Raw genomic sequence first — 21,559 nt, 5'->3', positions numbered from 1 at the left:
GATGTTCAGCTTCAGTTGTGCATCCATTACATTTTGTCTCAGATTTTCTTCCATTTTGTCCGTTTTGTCTCTGTTTATGCAAAATAAAACTGAAGGTTTAACATTGCTTTAAAAACCTCACACCCTGTTTTTCAGCCTCATCAGTGGAAAAAAATGGATGTGGCATCCATTTTTTGTAGACCCATAGCCTTCTGTTTTTATGCAGTCCTGTAGACTTATATTGCCTCCTGTGATCCTCATCAGTGAAAAAAATAGGAAATGTTTCATAATTTTTTCCACGGACAACGGATCAGTGATAATACAAGCCAATGTGAAAACACCCATAGAAATCAATGGCTTTGTCAAGCATCCGTGGAAATTACTGAACCGCGGGCGTGAAACAGAATACCCATGTGAAAGAATCCTTACCTCTAGTTTTAAAGGGGTTATTTTTTTTTTAACCAGCCCCCTCCCGGCTGCCAATAGTTTATTTATGCTGTCAGACAACCCCTTTAATTGATACCATTTGAATACATATTTACCTAATTTTCATATATTTCACTATCTTTACCCTCTTTTCCAGATTTTTTAAATACAGAACCAGATGGCCATTCTAACCACAATACAAACTGATTTTAGAACAATTTGTTACGCCTGTCGCCTGCTGCAGGATTGACTTCTGATAGGAAATTGTCAATCAATATCAATTATTCTCATGTAAGTAACTGTTGGACTTTCCAGCTGTTGGAGACTGGAGGGGGAGGGGGATTAACAATTACCAGAAACAAGGAGGCAGAGGTATGCAAACTGGTTTCTCTATAAGCAGAGCCGCTGTCATTGTCCTGCTGATGGGGCACCACACACTGTCCTGGCTGTGCACAGGAAGCCCCAGCTATTTGATATGCTAATGACATATGAAGTTGTGGAATGTTACAGATGTCCCTAAAAGGAGACACCATGTGAAGTGCAAACAAAGGGAAGGGGCTACATTAGACACACAACTATTTCATGTGATGGGAGAAACCATGTTAGTGTTTGCATGTTAGCATCATACTGGTAAAGGATATGTGTTATTTCTCTTTTATGAAGTTGGGAGATGTCATAAAATGACATAAGTGCTTATCTGTATAAATAAACCTATTATACACATAGGTTGTGAGGTTTTACCTCACATGGTTAGAGGTAAAATACATTACGTCATGCAGCACTTACTTTGCTTTTGGAGTGATAGAAACCCTGATGAACCCCATTATATTAGCGGGGTCTGTTACGAGATATCATAGTGTAATATCAGTGCCACCATTGCTTCTATTATGGTCAGAGGCCACTACGCAGCTGTTTTGCAGTGAAAAAGGGACTTCTTGAATCATATTTCAAAGTGGTTGGTCAGTGAAATCTGACCAGCACACGGTCCGTAATTCTGTGCATCTAGCCTTAGGCCTCATCCAGAAGAATGGATGTTACGCCTAAGACACAACTCGGGCATAGTATACTGGGGAAGGGGAGTGTTGAGTGCTTCTCATCCTTCCCTCTTCATAGGGAGCCATGCAGCCAGGCCGTATGTATTTCTAAAGATAGGGGTCGGGAAGTGAGAGTTCTCCTTACGGAGACTGCCAATTAAGGCCGCCGTGTTGGCGTGTGGAGTCTTATAGCCATGGACGCTCCACTAGGGGATTCTGGGAAAATATGCAAAGTTTTCCAGAATGGGATAAGGAAAACCATACCTCTTTTAGATACCTTGTAAGGCAGCTCCCATGACATCAAGCATGACCTTCAGGAAGCCTTATGGCGTTATTCTAAAGATAGAACAGAGTTATTCTCTGTTCATGTAGGAAGGTAGTCATCATTTAATTAGTAAGTGGACACTGTTTTCACATAGACCTATAGGTCTTGTATGATGATATATCTGAAATCATGAGGCTACAGTTACATTTAGTTTTAGGTCTCCATTGTAAGGATGCATCAATAGGATTCCCAACATATTCTTACAATGGAGGGCAACAGCTTATCCCACTGTATACTCATAAAGTAGGATACGTATTCTTGTTCAACTCTTCCCCGAGATGTGAACTTGTTCCTTCCGATGTTCGAAGTGTTTCCCGAGTGTCTCTGTGAAACATTATTGTTGGTGAACCTTTTGGGTTGATAAATCTACAATAATAATAAAAATAATTATGCAGTATTTCGTCTGCAAATTACATCATCACATGGCAAAAAATTATACTTTTTAATTGTAATTCTTAAAATCTAGAATTTTAGTGAAAATTTGGATTTTTGTCTGTGTATTTGACAGGAAGTGTATACAATGCTGCTGCCAGGAAAAAGTGAACCTGTTACTTATCCATATACGTCTGTCAACAAGATACTTATCTCCAGGGGTCAGACTATTACAGGAAAGCACTTACATTACCTGGTGTAGGACAGGAAAGACTACAAAGTGCAGTGGATAATACAATAATTAAGGCTTGTTTACATGGTTGCAACAGGTGTGGTGGTTTCATCCACATTGCGGTACATCCTGCTGTTCATTACATAAAAGCTAAGGGAAGCTATAGGTTGTGGTAGATGCAGATTTTTTTTGTAGTAATCTCTTAAATCTGAAGGGCCAGGATCAAATAAACTTACGATAGATATCGTTATACCTTCGGCTGCCCAGACATAATGGGGGGCATTCATCATTGTAGTTTTTTGGCAGAGAAGAGGCATAAATCTCTCCTCCACCAGTTTCCCTGTTCCCCGCACACCACTTTGGGCTTATCAGAGCGGGGAGCAAGGCCGGGGGACAAGGGGGCAGGGGCCTGAATGGCCCGGCCTTCCGCATTTACTATAGTGTCCACTGTAAAACCTGCGACTGGAGACTCTTAGTAGATATGGGCGCCGGTGTGTCCGTGGGAAGAGATTGAAGACTTACGTTTAAACCGTTTAAAAATATTTCCATGTGTACACAATGGCCCAGATATATGAAAACTGGTGCATTCTTCCTTTTTACAGTTTGCCTCACTAATGTGCACTTTGTACCACATTATTAGTGTCGCATGCTCTTCTGGTCAGTTTCCAGGATGTGACACGGTTGTAACTCTTTCTTCTTGGTGCACTTTGCTTCATGATTTTGCGCCAAAATTGTGGTGTATCCCAGTAAAAAATGTGACGCAAACTAGGAACACACCACCAACACACCCCTCTAGGTGCAAATTGTGGTACAAACGCATAATAAATACATGTGCAAGCTCAATAGACACTTTTTCATGTAAAGAAAAAAATGTCGCAGGCACAATAATATACCTGGGCCATTAGCCCTTAGGTTGAGCGGAGGCAACCTAAGGGCTATTTCAGATGGCAGATTTTTGCCCAGAGTTCCAATTAATTTTCAATTGAAATCAATACAAGGCTGCCCAAACTTCTTAACGTTGCTTGCGAAAATAAAAGAAGTGTCATGGCATGTATTATGAGCAAAATACGGACAGATGTTGCTCGGAATATAAGAAAGCCCATCATCAGGTTTAACCTGCTATTCAACCCATATATTTGGGCAGAAAACTGATCCTAAACTTGTTTGCAGATTAAAAGGTCAAAATTTGTGAATCGTACATCATTACTAAATTATTGGAGAATATAACTAAACCACTAGAAACATGTTCCTTAGAACTAATGGTATGTTCAAAGATAATGGGGCACATTTACTTACCTGTCCCCGATCCGGAATGTCCGATGATCATGGATTGTGCCGTGATTCACTACGAGCGTGCGCCTGATATCCTGCATGTGTCGCTCCCCGCGCAGGTCCGGCAGAGTTCACCTTCTTCTTCCCAGTGCATGTAAGTGCATTGGTTGCGATACAATTTGAATATTAAATCCTGCGCTCAGTCCGAATCAGTCGGATCGTCTGACGACCTGCCCCACGGGTTCTGTTGCATGAAAGCCGGCACGATTGCACCAAAATCCAATCGCATGTGACACAATCCCCTTCTAAATACCTGTCACAGCCGAATTTCTAAAATCCAACAAAAGTGCGTTCCGTGGGAACCTTAGTAAATAAGCCCCAATGTTTTTGATCATTGCATTCATGCTGGTCTCATAGCTTTGTGGCCTAATCTACTGGTAATCTCATTAGTAAATATTCATAAGGCCAGTTTTACACTCAGGGTTTTACATCAGTTTTGGAAGCCATAACCAAGAGAGAATTCTACAGTTCAAAAGTATATTGGGAACATCTGTACATCTTCTGCATTCAGTATTCATTTCTGATTTTGGCTTCAAAGTACAAAAGACTAGATTACTATTGTGTGAAACTGGCCTAAAGTAGTCCGCACACCTTTCAGTTTCTGTTGTACAGCGACTGACATGTGACTACTGAGTCCAATCAGGACTATGTGATGTACAATATACAAGCTTAGCAGTTGTATGCAATTATAGGGATTGTCCGACTATTAGACAAAATTAGCAGAATGGCTGGGGACGGCTTTTAAACTGCTCCGCCTGTATATGGTAAGTCATCAGGTAAAATAGGGTCCTGGTTTGTTTTCAGAGGCATGAAAACTACCTTCTGGCAACTTCCAGGTGCCTGGTACATCCACCTGTCCCTATATCCCAGCGCTGGAGCAGGCACTGGGACAGGAGACGGGTGGGTTGTACCAGGTGAAACGATTTGTAAACAAACAGGGGCACAATTCTGACAGACTATGGCGCGGGACACTGAGAGCCCCAGAGGAGGTGAGGAAAGCTTTATTTTTGAGTAGGATTGCTCAAATTAATAGTATACTAAAATAACCTTCATTAAAGCGTGTCCAATTTAGGCCCATGACCAATCAAATAATAATACCGTCATAATATTTCTAAATAAAACTACCATAGGACCAGAATTCTAAACAATAGCAGTGCAATGCCCAAAAGGTTCCTCCAAATTGTGACCCACCGCATTACCACAAACACATAAAATTAACACCATCATGATAATGAACTAAATACTCTATACAAAGACCAGTGTTGCCAATAATTTTCCAGATATGCCTTCCATTTATTGCTAATCTTTACCACCATACTGTTATTAAACAAAGCATGCCATGCAAATGCCAATATTACTAATGATACCTCTGTACAAGGCCCATAAAATACCACTATACCATGTATATTACCAGTACATAATGAGTGAATAAAAAAACACACGCACACACCAGTATTATACCGTATAATAGCAGTAGATACCAGAGGCTGCAGTGTAATCCAATGCTTTACAGATGATGTCGCTGATGGTGTCCGTTTAATTCGGGCCAATCTTACAGCTAGGACTCAACTCTGCGGGTTTATAAAAAAAAAATATTTGGAAACACCCATATACTCTCCACAACTCAGCCTGGCATAAATCATAAATAACTCTCACACCAAAACTGGCCACACTATGCACAACTAACAACTTAGCAAATTGTGCCCCCCACATATATCCCATTCACAACACAACTGACCGCACTGTGCCAGGTGTATTGTATATATATTACCCTCTCAGTGTAATCCATTAGACAAGCCCTCTTCTCAGTGTAATCCATTAGACGGACCCCTCAGCAATCCATTAGACAGAACCCCCTCTCAGTAATCCATTGGTCAACCCCACTTTCAATAATCCATTATACAGGCCCTTCCACTCAGTAGTGTATCAGACAGGACTCCCCTCAGTAATCCATCAGACAGACCCCCCCCCCCCCCCCCCGCTCAGCTGTTCATTAGACAGGCCCCCTTTCAGTAATCAATTAGACAGCCCCCCTGCTCAATAATCCATTAGATAGACCAACGCTCTCAGTAATCCATTGGACAGTTCCTCCTCTCAGTAATCTGTTAGACAGGGCCCACTTCCATCTATAGTAATTTGCAACAAACCTTTTAGGCCCAGGAATTAGGCAATATAAAAAAGTAATAAAATTAGTACTTACCTACAGCACTGGCTTGATATATGCTGTTGTGTATAAGAAACAAAATAAAAACATGCAAAAAAAAAGTATTTTTTACCGCAAGATATGATCCTGGAACAAAAAGAATACGCCAACTTGTAAACCTGTAAATGTATTTAGTTTAATAATAATTCTTTATTTATATAGCACACTACCAGTATGTTTTTTTTAGGAGTGTGGGAGGAAACCAGGAAGAACATACAAACTTTTTGCAGATGTTGACCTTGGGACTTGAACCCAGGAACCCAGTGCTGCAAGACTGTAATGCTACCCACTAAGCCACTGTACTGCCCAACCCTTAATGACTGCCATTTCGTGTTTTTATGGCGGCCAAGGGTACTTCTTCTGATGCGCCACCTTTCTACAATTACGCTTCAGAAGAAGATTGCGGGACATCAGGTCCTGCAAGTGCTGGTGTCCGGCTGTATCATCACAGCCCAGACCAGGCACTAACACCCAGGATCGGAAAAACTCCCGGAGGGTTCTGCTTCCTGGCAGGACCTGTCTGTAACTAACTGAGCATGCCCTAATCACCCCAGTTACATTCTATTCATTATGAAAGTTTCATTTTTGGCCTAAATGAATGTATTTTCCCAAAAAATTAAAAAGTTTCGAAATTACACTTCCATTTTGTTTTAACCCATGTAAAACACTTAAAGGGTTAATAAACTTAATAGAAGTTGTTTTAAATACATTGAGGGTTGTAGTTTCTATAGTGGGGTATTTTATGGCGTTTTACTATGTGAGAGATGTCATGTTTCTCTCCAAACGCTATCTAGTTCACTCAGACACCATCATGTTGGTGTCAGCCATCTCATGATTTAGCCATCTTGTGTAATCTGCCTGCTTGTCCCTGACTCTTGTCTTTCTCTGCAGCTCCAGCCTAGAGGTCATGTTTTGACTAGTGTGGGGGGGGCTTCATAGTACATTTAGTGATTAGACGTTTTATTCCCTTGATAGCAAGGTTTAGGGGAGGTGCACAAAGTATATTCAAGCTAACCTATAGCATTTCAGTATTTAATCAACTTTTCAGGGCCTATGCAAAGCATTTCTGTTTTCTATATACACGGCTATGCACCCTGAATAAATTGTGAATGTAAAACTTTGAAAATTAAGAATTTTTCTGAAATTTTGCCAATTTTTCATTTTTCTTTCAGAACAGAAAACAAAACTTATCACTTATCACATGTCAGATTTGAAAAATCGAGTCTGGTCATTAAGCTGAAAATAAGCGTCAGTGATAAGGGGTTAAATCATATCTATCCAAGTGGTAGTTTACCTTTAAACACAACACTCCCAATCCTTCTTCTATCTGACAACTGGGAGATTCCTTCCCCCAAACACAGTGTAAATCCAACCTGCAATCCTTTTGTTTCGTTTTGTCTAGAGAATGAGTTGTATGCTTGGTTACACATTTGTTTCTCTTTGTTTGGACTAGATACATTATCCAGTTGTCAGCAGAGCGGCCAGCTGTTCCTAGGAGTGGCTTTAGATAGAATACACACCAAACACAGTTTCTTTTAAAGGAAATATGCAAACAATTCATTTTTTGGCTCTTCATAACCCTAGTACCATAATTTGCTCGACAACTGACCCTGATTATATAAATTTACTCAACTGAACTTTCATGTTTTGATGTAAGTGCTTGCATTGTGTTTATTGGTGTCTAATGCTATTTATCTTACAGTGGTTTTCCCATGAGCACAAGTTAGGCCTATCCACAGGATAGGGCCTAACTTGCTGATCGGTGGGGGTCTCAGTGATGAGACCCCCACAGATCACGAAAACGAGGGGTCCGATGGGATTGTGCTGGGCAATCTCCATCAGCTCCACAGAGATTAATAGTGCAGAACGGTCAAGCACAGCCGGCTGCTCCATTACTCGGAGCGTCGAGGGGGCCGAGGGAGGTACGCGGGACCCCATTGGACCCCTCGTTTTGGTGATCTGTGGGGTTCTCATCATTGAGGCCCCCACCGATCAACAAGTTAGGCCCTATCCTGTGGATAGGACCTAGTTTATATTCGTGGGAGACTCCCTTTAACCCAGAATGTTCAGTGGGTTTGAAAAGTATTCAGACCCCTTTAAATCTTTCACTCTTTGTTCCATTCAATGAAAAATGAAAAAAAAGGTTCTTTTTTTGTTCATTAATGTGCACTCTGCTTTTTCAAATTTATTAAAGAAGGAAAACTGAAATATCACATGGTCATAAGTATGCAGTATTCCGCTCAGTATTGAATAGAAGCAGCTTTTGAGCTAATATAGTCATAAGTCTTCTTGGGAAGATGTTACAAGTTCCTCACACCTGGATCTGGGGATCCTCTGCCATTCTCCCTTGCATATCCTCTCCAGTTCCCTCAGGTTGGATGGTGAACTTTGGTGGAAGCCATTTTCAAGTCTCTCCAGAGATGCTCATTTGGGTTTAGATCAGGGCTCTTGATGGGCCAGTAAAGAATGGTCACAGAGTTGTTCTGAAGCCTCTGCTCTGTTATTTTAGCTGTGTGCTTAGGGTCATTGTCTTGTTGGAAGGTGAACCTCCAGCCCAGTCTGAGGTCCAGGGCACTCTGAGGTTTTCATCCAGGATATCTCTGTACTTCGCAACATTCATGTTTCCTTCAATTGCAACCAGTTGTCCTGCCCCTGAAGTTGAAAAACAACCCCATAGCATGATGCTGCCACCACCATGTTTCATTGTTGGGATTGTATTTGGCAGGTGATGAACAGTGCCTGGTTTTATCCACCAAAAAGTTCAATCTTTGTCTCATCAGCATAGAGAGGGATTCTTTACTGTAAGAGCAGGGAGACTATGAAACTCTCCGCTGCAGGAGGTTGTTATGGCAGATTCTTTGTACATGTTCAGGCCTGGATGTCTTTCTTGAGAGCTAAAATTTCATATTATGGGTAAAAACGTTTGTTTACTTCTTAAAAGTTGGACTTGATTGACTTGCGTCATTTTCCAACCTTATATACTATGAAGTACTTAGGAAGAACCGTACCCATTGAACATGGCAGATTTGGAAGCATGGTTATAGAGCAGGAAGGATTGGACATACTGATGTATAATTTTTGTGCAAAAAATTATTGTGGTCCAAACCGAAAAAAACGAATTGTTATACCTTCATTGAAGCCAGAATAGTAAGAGGAGCACCAAAGATGAGTCTGACCTTTGACATTACTATTGCTTTTGACAGGTCAAATAAAGTAACCTGCTTGATACCTTTTAATGGCTAACTGAAATATAACGTGTTACAAGCAAGCTTTTGGGACAGCTTAGGTACCTTCATCAGGCATGCTATGACAGGCTTTCTGAAGTGACTCAGATTTTAAACACAATGAACAGAGAAGTGTTGCAAAAACAAAAAGACAACAGCAATAATAACCACCTCCTCTAGGCTTAGAAAGACCCCCTGGTCCTGGTCACAGGCCTAGATATAAAAAAATCTTTGGATAGATCTCTATAACACCCATTCATCTATTTGTACATTATAATGAGGTCTCCAAACAGCCATCTTTTTCCTAAGCTAAATAACCCCATGTTTTGTAAGCTGTCATTGTATTCCAGGCCCCCCTATTCCGCTAATAATCTTGGTTGCTCTACTCTGCACCCCTTCCAGTTCTACTATGTCCTTTTTATACATTGATGCCCAAAACTGTACACAATGGGGCAGATTTATCAAGCTGTCTAAAAGTAAGAATGTTCTTAGTTGCCCACAGCTCAGGTTTCATTTCACCAGTGCTCATGAATACTTTAAAGGGGGGCTGTAATTGGTTGCCATAGGCAACCAAGAACATTCTTACTTTTAGACATCTTGATAAATCTGCCCCAATATTCCATGTGTGGTCTGACCAGTGATTTGTATAAGGGCAAAACTATGGGGCATATTTATCAGGACCTCTGCGCCACACCGGCTGAGCGGAATATGTTGCAGGGGGCTATCATACGATGGCGCACAAGATAAATATGCCCCTATGTCCTTATCATGAGAATCTATTCCTCTCTTGATACATCCCATAATTTTATTTGCTTGTTTAGCTCTGGTCACTTAAATTAAGTTTACCATCCACCAATACCTCCAAGTCTTTTTCTGCTGAAGTTTTACAAAGTCATTGACTGTTCATTACATAATTCTGCTTTCTGTTTCCATGGCCCAAGAGCATAACTTTACATTTATATAACAGCTATTTATCTGCCTATTCCTCCAGCACAAATCCCCCTGTAATGTTATACTATTGGCCTCGGTGTTAATTACTTTACAGAGTTTAGGATAATCTGCAAATATTGAAACATTATTGTATATACACTCAATAAGGTAATTAATAAAAATCTTAAAAAGAAGTGGCCCCAATACTGACCCCTGTGGTACTCCACTGGTAACTTAAACTCAATCTGAAAATGATATTAATGGTGACCCTCTGTTTTCTATCACTAAGCCAATTGCTTGCCCAAATACACAGATTTTCCCCTAGTTCCAGTAGTACCAACCTTTTTCTTTGGCACTGTACCAAATGCCTTGGAAAAGTCCAGATATACAACATCCACAGCCTCCCCCAGGTCCAGTCTAGAACTCACCTCCTCATAGAAGCCAATCAGATTACACTGACAGGACTGATCCCTCTTAAACCCATGCTGATGCTGGGTTATAAGGTTATGCACAGTGAGATACTCCAGGATAGAATTTCTAATAAACCCCGCAAATATTTTCCCCACAACAGAAGTTAGACTCACAGGTCTGTAGTTTCCAGGATCGCTTTTTGATTATTTTCTGTATGTTGACACCACATTTGCTATGGACCAGTCCTGGAACCAGTCCTTAAAGAGGACCTGTCACCCCATTTATTGGCACTAGGAGCTGCTTACTAAAGTAAGCAGCTCCTAGTGCTTGATCAAACGCCGCAGCGTTAGAGTGATAGTGTTACCGGAAACCTCCGGTAACGCTATCAAACGCTGCGGCGGGGTATAGTGTAATCATCGGACAGCTTGCAAAGCTGTCCGATGTATTCATGAGGGGGCGATGCGAGGCGCTGCCTCTACCCCGGACCGCCCCGCTCGCTCCATAGGCCGGCATTGACTGCCGCGTACTAGGCGGCAGTCACTGCCCCTAGTCACGCCCCAACCCCGCCCCCTCATGAATACGTCTGACAGCTTTGCGAGCTGTCCGACAATTACAGTATACCCTGTCGCAGTGTTAGATAGCGTTACCGGAGGTTTCCGGTAACGCTATCACTCTAACACTGCAGCATTTGTTCAAGCACTAGGAGCTGCTTACTTTAGTAAGCAGCTCCTAGTGCCGATAAATGGGGTGACAGGTCCTCTTTAAGGAATCTTTAAATTTAATATTGGTCTGTGTATCACAGCACACAATTCCATCAGTACCTGGGGATGTATGCCATCTGGGCCCAGGGATTTGTCTATTTTAGTGGTGTTGAAGCAGCGCCGCACCTCTTCCTGGGTTAAACTGTTGACATTTTAAAGAGAATTTATATTATCCCTCATCATGTGTGGGAAGACAATTAAGAAGGCAACATTCAAACTCTTTCCTCATCTTCCTCTACCATGACCCCCAGGTTATGCAAGTCAGTGTAATAAAATGAAAAATGAAAAGCAAATATATTCTGTACATTGTCCTTTTATTGAAAAAAAACATTTGTTAAAGTGCATACAGCTCTTTGTACAATAGTGGCACAATATGCAGAAAAAAGGGGACTCTTTTTACGATTTTCCTCCACGATGTGCTATACATTATCACCAGAAATATTAACACTTTCCAATCCTCCATCCCAAATCAATAGATGAGACATTTGGAGACATTTTGTGAGACAGAAGAAACTTGAAAATCACATGTGCCATATGCATTTAAAGGGGACAATTTTGCATGTAAAGTTATGCCTTTAATTTGGATACATTCTAGAATGAAGGGGCCACAGAACTAGATAAGCAGTGCGACAACTTTACAAATTTCTAAACAACCATCATAAAGGGGAAAATCTGAGTCTCTTTGTTCTCCAGGTCTACACAATACTAGAGGTTGAACCCCACTATTATGGTATGCTCTAGTGCTGTGCCGTAAGAGCAATCCCTTAACACAGGGGCATCATTAGTTGCCCAACCATATTTCAGGGGCATATAACAAAAATAAAACAGCAACTTTATGTTTCTTCCTTTGTTCCTATTTTACAAATATCTTTCAATAGATTTTAAGGGCAGTTGAAGTATATAATACAATATGAATCGGAAATATCTTGCATATTGTATAGCTTCTAGTATTTTGGATATTCGAAGACTCTTCTTCATTTGTGGTGGGTCGTATTGGACTGGCCTGATGCTGCTTCCAATGTTCATAATCCAAATGAAAATTAGATCAAAAGATGACAGGCAAAATGTCTCTTTTTGAGGAAACCAGATACAATAAATTTGAGTATTTCATTTTCTATACCTGTCTACCATGTGTTATGATATTCTGTTCGTTTTTAGAACTGTACATAGATAAAAAATGAAAAACTTTCATCCTTCTCAGTGAGCATTTTCATTAGACAATTGGGGTAGATACTTTTGACCTTCACAGTAGAGAATTTATGTCCTGTTAACAGAGCATAGTGCTCACCAAATATTCCAGTATATAATATTGCATCACGGATGTCCATCCCTGTTTCTACTTCAAAATCCACTTTCATTCACTTTCTGCGACCATCAAGGGTAGATTCCTCCAACTTACATCATGGATTCAATATCATAAAATCATATTTCCAAAGACCATAAATTAGCGAGCTCCTTTTATGTGTTTCTTTAATATTAAAGACCATCTTAGGGTAAGAACTAGCTTTATACATCCTTCAGAATTTATACGATGCTGAATCTGCTTCATGTTAGTTCACGTGTTTATTCTTTTTTTCTTACTGTTTCCATAAGGCACATGCATATGACAAAGGCTTCTTGTTCACCAGAGCTTTGTTTTGCATACAATAATTGTAATTTATTATTTCTTCATTTCCCATTCCTAAAATACAACAGTAGCTTATTAGAATAGCAATTGTATATAGATGATTGAATAGTGATTTTATTACATTGGTCAATTTGCTGTATTATTATGCCTTTTGATGCACTCAGTAACATCCTATAATAAAGAAATACCATCACAGTAACATAGGCAGCATGCATTTAAAGGGTTTTTCCATTTAAGAAAGTTCTCAAATTTTAATCCCTTAGTGATGTTTACACAATAAAGATAATTCAACCCCTTACTTTGAAATTTTAGTCAGTTTTATTGCTGTTTCTGGTCCTATATCTTAATAGACAGATAAGTGTAAGAATTCAGAGTGTAGGTGGGGACTCCCTAAGAAGACACTTCATGATCCATCTGTGCTATGAGATTTTGTGTGCTGACAATGGGGCAGATTTACTTACACGGTCCATTCGCGATCCAGCGGCGCGTTCTCTGCACTGGATTCGGGTCCGGCCGGGATTCATTAAGCTAGTTCCTCCGCCGTCCACCAGGTGGCGCTGCTGCGCTGAAAAGCATCGGAACGCGCTGGCCGGGCTGAGTGAAGGTAAGTGCAAGCTCCGCGACAGATTTTTTGTTTTAAATGCGGCGGTTTTTCCGAATCCGTCGGGTTTTCGTTCGGCCACGCTCCCCGATTTCCGTCGCGTGCATGCCAGCGCCGATGCGCCACAATCCGATCGCGTGCGCCAAAATCCCAGGTCAATTCAGGGGAAATCGGCGCAAATCGGAAATATTCGGGGAAAACGGGAATCGGGTCCTTAGTAAATGTCCCCCAATGTGTTTAGATAATCGGGGTACAGGGTTTATCTACACTTTTATTTGGCTTCCAAACATTCTACTAGCAGCTGACACATAGAAAAAGAGTGATGATACAGATCAAAGAACGGAGATGATGAAATCCATGAGATGGATATAAAACACAATGACACTTTCAGCTCTGCTAACCCACCTAATCAATTAAACACAGAGTTATCTCTGCTCCCTCATCTAATCAATAAAACACAGAGTAAGCTCTACTATGAAGACCTTTTCTGTCTATAGCTAGTAGAGCAAGTCTCTGCAAACTGCTGCTTGCCGGCAGGAAGTACCTGTGTCTGAGCTGGTCTTGTAATGCGGGATGGGTGGGGGGCAGGAGGCAGAGAGCACTGCAGTGTGAAGACATGAGGAATCCGACAATAGTCAAACGATTATGGTCGTATCCAGGACAATCAAAATTGTAAACACCAGGACTGATAGAGACAGGTTGGAATTATATCTGTGAAATGCTGTATTTTTGTTGATAACAGTGAATTAGAGAATGTGTTATTTTGTTATCCTGAATACATTTAAGAATCTTGTCTTGGTGGGAATAGCTCTTTAATGGTAACATTACATTTAAACTATTAAATACTAAGGAATGCTTTACTATACAGAATTATGTTGTAGGTTGAATATATATAACTAACCTTGGCCTTTTGGAGCACTTTCCCTTTGTTCGTCGTCACTATAGATGGAGCTCTGTGCTTCAATTCTGCAGCACTGTTTACAGGCAAAGGACGTTCACTTTCTTGTTGGGTTTTTGGTGGCTGTAAAAACAAAAAGTGAATGCTAGTTCACATTTTTATAAAGCACAATGAAACTTAGAGGGGGCTAGTATGGACGATCTTTAATGGTCAACTATTCTTATGATAAATGATTAATACCAGAGCAGTGGTGGTCCAACACTTGGCACCCCCAAAGATATTATTATTATATTATTATATGTTTGTAGAAGTCACAGCGCATTGGTGAGCACTTCTTCTCTCATGTCCGTCCATCACAACATACTCTTTATACAATTGATCATTCGGGTTTCTGCATGTTGGATCCCCTAGGATCTGATATTGACCACCAAACCTGGGTATAGGTGAACAAAACAAATCTGAATACTAACTGGATTCTCAGCTTTGCCCGTCACTGATAACCCTAGTGATGGACCTCCAGCTAGGGACTTCTTCAGATTCTCCTTTACTTCTGTAAGTTGTAACTCCAAATCTACACGGCTCTTCTCATTGTCCTTACACTGTTCTTCTAATGAGGCTAACTTTGCCTCCAGCTCCTGCTGCTGTTTTCCTAAACACAAAGAGAAAACGAGTTCAAAATATATTTTGTAGAAAGATAGCACAATAAATAACCATCCTACCCAGCCTGGGGATCTTGCACACAAAAAGAGGAACCACATAAACTAAAAAAAAGTCTATAGGTGCTTTCTTACTGCTGAATTAAAAAGATAGATTCCTATAAATTGTAAAATATTTAGGCAGGAGACTACACATAGTACTAAAGAGCTTTTGACACCTTTATGATCATGATTAGAGATGAGCGAACATGCTCGTCCGAGCTTGATGCTCGGTCGAGCATTAGGGTACTCGAAACTGCTCGTTACTCGGACGAATACTTCGCCCGCTCGAGAAAATGGCAGCTCCCGCCGTTTTGCTTTTTGGCGGCCAGAAACAGAGCCAATCACAAGCCAGGAGACTCTGCACTCCACCCAGCATGACGTGGTACCCTTACACGTCGATAGCAGTGGTTGGCTGGCCAGATCAGGTGACCCTGGGATAGACTAGCCGCTGGCCGCGCTGCTCGGATCATTCTGTCTCTGGATGCCGCTAGGGAGAGAGCTGCTGCTGGTCAGGGAAAGCGTTAGGGTGTTCTATTAGCTTACTGTTAGGCAGGAGTGATTCTCAAAGAACCCAACAGCCCTTCTTAGGGCTACAATAACGTTCTACTTTTTTTATTTTAATTTGCATCTTTTACCATTTTGTGAGGAATTAGCAGGGGGACTTGCTACCGTTGTGTTTAGCTCTTAGTGGCACACATATCCATAGCAAAGACCGAAGTGGGAAAATTCAGTAGGGGTTGGATTTCTATTAGGCAATAACTCAGTGTCATCTCATCTGGCATAGTAGTGTGCTTCCTTTGATACTTGGCTAGAAAATAGCCATAGGAGAATACAAACAGCTTCTTGAAGCCTACAGTAGCGTTCTATATATTTGATTTCTGGTTGATCTGCTGGTGGCTGTAGTTTCTGCAGTGCATGTACTTGCCAATTCTGAGCAATTTGTAGTGAGACTTGCGACCGCTGTGTTCTGCGCTTAGTGGCGCACATATCCATAGCAAAGGCCGAAGTGGCAAAATTCAGTAGGGGTTGGATTTCTATTAGGCAATAACTCAGTGTCATCTCATCTGGCATAGTAGTGTGCTTCCTTTGATACTTGGCTAGAAAATAGCCATAGGAGAATACAAACAGCTTCTTGAAGCCTACAGTAGTGTTCTATATATTTGATTTCTGGTTGATCTGCTGGTGGCTGTAGTTTCTGCAGTGCATGTACTTGCCAATTCTGAGCAATTTGTAGTGAGACTTGCGACCGCTGTGTTCTGCGCTTAGTGGCGCACATATCCATAGCAAAGGCCGAAGTGGCAAAATTCAGTAGGGGTTGGATTTCTATTAGGCAATAACTCAGTGTCATCTCATCTGGCATAGTAGTGTGCTTCCTTTGATACTTGGCTAGAAAATAGCCATAGGAGAATACAAACAGCTTCTTGAAGCCTACAGTAGCGTTCTATATATTTGATTTCTGGTTGATCTGCTGGTGGCTGTAGTTTCTGCAGTGCATGTACTTGCCAATTCTGAGCAATTTGTAGTGAGACTTGCGACCGCTGTGTTCTGCGCTTAGTGGCGCACATATCCATAGCAAAGGCCGAAGTGGCAAAATTCAGTAGGGGTTGGATTTCTATTAGGCAATAACTCAGTGTCATCTCATCTGGCATAGTAGTGTGCTTCCTTTGATACTTGGCTAGAAAATAGCCATAGGAGAATACAAACAGCTTCTTGAAGCCTACAGTAGTGTTCTATATATTTGATTTCTGGTTGATCTGCTGGTGGCTGTAGTTTCTGCAGTGCATGTACTTGCCAATTCTGAGCAATTTGTAGTGAGACTTGCGACCGCTGTGTTCTGCGCTTAGTGGCGCACATATCCATAGCAAAGGCCGAAGTGGCAAAATTCAGTAGGGGTTGGATTTCTATTAGGCAATAACTCAGTGTCATCTCATCTGGCATAGTAGTGTGCTTCCTTTGATACTTGGCTAGAAAATAGCCATAGGAGAATACAAACAGCTTCTTGAAGCCTACAGTAGCGTTCTATATATTTGATTTCTGGTTGATCTGCTGGTGGCTGTAGTTTCTGCAGTGCATGTACTTGCCAATTCTGAGCAATTTGTAGTGAGACTTGCGACCGCTGTGTTCTGCGCTTAGTGGCGCACATATCCATAGCAAAGGCCGAAGTGGCAAAATTCAGTAGGGGTTGGATTTCTATTAGGCAATAACTCAGTGTCATCTCATCTGGCATAGTAGTGTGCTTCCTTTGATACTTGGCTAGAAAATAGCCATAGGAGAATACAAACAGCTTCTTGAAGCCTACAGTAGCGTTCTATATATTTGATTTCTGGTTGATCTGCTGGTGGCTGTAGTTTCTGCAGTGCATGTACTTGCCAATTCTGAGCAATTTGTAGTGAGACTTGCGACCGCTGTGTTCTGCGCTTAGTGGCGCACATATCCATAGCAAAGGCCGAAGTGGCAAAATTCAGTAGGGGTTGGATTTCTATTAGGCACTAACTCAGTGTCATCTCATCTGGCATAGTAGTGTGCTTCCTTTGATACTTGGCTAGAAAATAGCCATAGCAATAGGATAGGATTGTTTGGTTTTAAAAACTCAAAAAAAAACAAAAAACACAAAAAAAAAAAAAAACACAAAAAAACACAAAAAAAAACAAAAAGAAGTAAAAAAAAAAAAAAAGTTATAACTCTCATTTTAAAAATGTTTAACCCGAGGGCTAGGGGTAGAGGACGAGGGCGGGGACGTGGGCGTCCAACTACTGCAGGGGTCAGAGGCCGTGGTCCTGGGCGGGGTGAGACACCACCTGCTGATGAGGGAGCAGGGGAACGCCGCAGAGCTACACTCCCTAGGTTCATGTCTGAAGTTACTGGGACTCGTGGTAGAGCACTGTTGAGGCCAGAACAGTGCGAACAGGTGATGTCGTGGATTGCTGACAATGCTTCGAGCAATTTGTCCACCACCAGTCAGTCTTCCACGCAGTCCACCCATGTCACCGAAATCCCCACTCCTCCAGCTCCTGCACCTCAGCCTCCTCCCCCCCAGTCTGCCCCCTCCCAGGAAAATTTGGCATTTGAACCGGCATACTCTGAGGAACTGTTTTCTGGACCCTTCCCACAGTCACAAACCACTTGTCCGGTTGCTGCTGAGCAATTTTCCGATGCCCAGGTTTTCCACCAGTCACAGTCTGTGGGTGATGATGACCTTCTTGACGTAGTGGAAGTGTGTAAAGAGGTGTCCGACGATGAGGAGACACGGTTGTCAGACAGTGGGGAAGTTGTTGTCAGGGCAGGAAGTCCGAGGGGGGAGCAGACTGAGGGATCGGAGGATGATGAGGTGACAGACCCAAGCTGGGTTGAGAGGCCGGGTGAACACAGTGCTTCTGAGACGGAGGAGAGTCCTCGACCTGAACAGGTTGGAAGAGGCAGTGGTGGGGCCAGACGGAGAGGCAGGGCCAGAGCTGGTGCATCAGCGCCACTGTCAACTAGTGAAGCTCCCGTGGTGAGGGCTCTTGCGGCGAGGGCTAGATCTTCAGAAGTGTGGAGGTTCTTTAAGGAAACACCGGATGACCGACGGACTGTGGTGTGCAACATTTGCCAAACCAGGCTCAGCAGGGGTTCCACCACTACTAGCTTAACTACCACCAGTATGCGCAGGCATATGAATGCTAAGCACCCCACTCAGTGGCAACAAGCCCGTTCACCTCCGGCCGTGCACACCACTGCTCCTTCCCCTGTGTCAGCTGCTAGTCAGCCCCCTGCCCAGGACCCTGGCACAAAAACCCCATCGTCGCCTCCACGATCCTCCACAGCATCCACCAGCGTTCAGATCTCCATACCCCAGACGCTGGAGCGGAAACGCAAATATAGTGCAACCCACCCGCACGCCCAAGCCCTTAATGTGCACATCTCCAGATTGCTTAGCCTGGAGATGCTGCCCTATAGGCTAGTAGAGACCGAGGCCTTTCGCAACCTCATGGCGGCGGCCGCCCCTCGGTATTCGGTCCCCAGCCGCCACTACTTTTCCCGATGTGCCGTCCCAGCCCTGCACCAGCACGTGTCAGACAACATCATCCGTGCCCTGACCAACGCCGTTTCTGACAAGGTCCACCTGACCACGGACACGTGGACGAGTGCTGCCGGGCAGGGCCACTATATATCGCTGACGGCACATTGGGTTAACTTGGTGGAGGCTGGGACCGAGTCTGACCCTGGGGCTGCTCATATACTGCCGACGCCGAGGATTGCGGGGCCTACCTCGGTCCAGGTGTTTCAGGCCTACTATGCCTCCTCCTCCTCCCACCCCTCCTCCACCTCCTCCTCCGAACTACCATCCGTGGGCACGGCGCCATCAGTCGGTAGCTCTAGGCACAGCAGCAGTGCCGTCGCTAAGCGACAGCAGGCGGTGCTCAAACTGCTGAGCCTAGGCGACAAAAGGCACACCGCCCAAGAGCTATTACAGGGCATCACGGCGCAGACTGATCTGTGGCTGGCACCGCTGAACCTCAAGCCGGGAATGGTTGTGTGTGACAACGGCCGTAACCTGGTGGCGGCTCTGCAACTCGGCAGACATGCCTGGCCCATGTGTTAAATCTGATAGTGCAGCGTTTCCTCAAGACATACCCCAATCTGTCTGATTTGCTCACGAAGGTGCGCCGCATCTGTGCGCATTTCAGGAAGTCCAGCCCAGATGCTGCCACTCTCAGGGCAGCGCAGCGCCGCCTCCAACTGCCCGCTCACCGACTGTTGTGCGACGTGCCCACGAGGTGGAATTCAACACTGACCATGTTATCCAGAGTTTACCAGCAGCGCAGAGCGATTGTAGACTGCCAGATGTCAACTTCCACCAGAACTGGTAGTCAGGTCAGTCAGCTTCCTCAAGTCTACAATGAGGAGTGGACGTGGATGTCTGATATCTGTCAGGTGCTGAGTAACTTTGAGGAGTCAACACAGATGGTCAGTGGCGATGCCGCCATCATCAGCCTCACCATCCCGCTGCTTGGCCTGTTGAAAAACTCTCTGGTCAGCATGAAGTCGGAAGCTTTGCGCTCGTCACAAGAGACGGGGGAAGAATATTCCCTTGTTGATAGCCAAAGCACCCTGAGGTCTGTTTCTCAGCGCATATCGGAGGAGGTGGAGGTGGAGGAGGATGAGGAGGAAGAGGAGGAGAATGTTGGCGAGACACAAGAGGGGACCATTGTTGAGTCCTTCACTGTTCAGCGTGTATGGGCAGAAGAAGAGGAGTTGGAGGAGTTGGAGGAGGAGGAAATGGACAGTCAGGCCAGTGAGGGGAGTGAATTCTTACGCGTTGGTACTCTGGCGCATATGGCAGATTTCATGCTAGGCTGCCTATCCCGTGACCCTCGCGTTCAAAGAATTTATTCCAGCACCGATTACTGGGTGTTCACTCTCCTGGACCCACGGTACAAGCAAAATCTTCCCACTCTCATCCCTGGAGAGGAAAGGAGTGTGAGAATGCATGAATACCAGCAGGCCCTGGTGCACAAGCTGAAACAGTATTTCCCTTCTGACAGCGCTAGCGGCAGAGTGCGTAGTTCTGCGGGACAAGTAGCGAGGGAGAGTAGGCGAGCAGGCAGCTTGTCCAGCACTGGCAAGGGTACGCTTTACAAGGCTTTTGCCAGCTTTATGTCACCCCAGCAAGACACTGTCACCTGTCCCCAGTCTCGGCAGAGTAGGGCTGATCTTTACAGAAAGATGGTGAGGGAGTACGTAGCTGACCATACCATCGTCCTAAATGATCACACAGCTCCCTACAACTACTGGGTTTCAAAGCTGGACATGTGGCACGAACTGGCGCTGTACGCCTTGGAGGTTCTTGCCTGCCCTGCCGCTAGCGTCTTGTCCGAGCGGGTTTTCAGTGCAGCTGGTGGCATCATCACCGATAAGCGTACACGCCTGTCGACTGACAGCGCTGACAGGCTGACGCTTATTAAAATGAATAAAGGCTGGATTTCTCAGAATTTCCAATCTCCACCAGGTGAAGGAAGCTCAACCTGAATAATTGATCCACTCCTCCTCCTCCTCCTCATTTTCCTCCTTCTCCTCCTCTTTGTACAGTAAAGCAGAGGAAAATGGCTATTTTTTGACAGGGCCCACTGGCTCTTGCTATAGTACTTCATGCATTTAATTTTTCTGGAGGGCCACCTACCCGGTCCTCTGTTTGAAACAATTTTTGTGAGTGCCACATACAGGCACTCAATCTATTCCATTTTTCTGGAGGGCCACCTACCCGGTCCTCTGTTTTAAAAAATTTTTGGGACTGCCACATACAGGCACTCAATCTATTCCATTTTACTGGAGGGCCACCTACCTGCTCCTTTGGTTTGAAACATTTTTGGGACTGCCACATACAGGCACTCAATCTATTCCATTTTACTGCAGGGCCACCTACCTGCTCCTCTGGTTTGAACAATTTTTGGGACTGCCACATACAGGCACTCAATCTATTCCATTTTACTGGAGGGCCACCTACCTGCTCCTCTGGTTTGAAACAT

At 43.5% G+C, this 21,559-nt stretch overlaps 1 protein-coding gene across 1 annotated transcript in view; it reads right to left on the bottom strand.

Annotated features, from left to right (window-relative positions):
• Nucleotides 1–11,524: 11,524 nt before the first annotated feature.
• Nucleotides 11,525–21,559, bottom strand: part of AFAP1L1 (actin filament associated protein 1 like 1) — a 60,008-nt gene continuing 49,973 nt past the window's right edge. The window contains exons 16-18 of the mRNA XM_072146198.1: nucleotides 14,826–15,004; nucleotides 14,359–14,478; nucleotides 11,525–12,910 (exon numbers count right to left, since the gene is read on the bottom strand). Of these exons, the coding sequence (XP_072002299.1) occupies nucleotides 12,890–12,910; nucleotides 14,359–14,478; nucleotides 14,826–15,004 (320 nt within the window). The 3' untranslated portion in view covers nucleotides 11,525–12,889. The remainder of the gene's footprint in view (nucleotides 12,911–14,358; nucleotides 14,479–14,825; nucleotides 15,005–21,559) is intronic.

The sequence above is a fragment of the Engystomops pustulosus genome, chromosome 4 (assembly GCF_040894005.1).
Source record: "Engystomops pustulosus chromosome 4, aEngPut4.maternal, whole genome shotgun sequence".
Taxonomy (NCBI): domain Eukaryota; kingdom Metazoa; phylum Chordata; class Amphibia; order Anura; family Leptodactylidae; genus Engystomops; species Engystomops pustulosus.
This window is presented reverse-complemented; position numbering and strand designations above follow the sequence as displayed.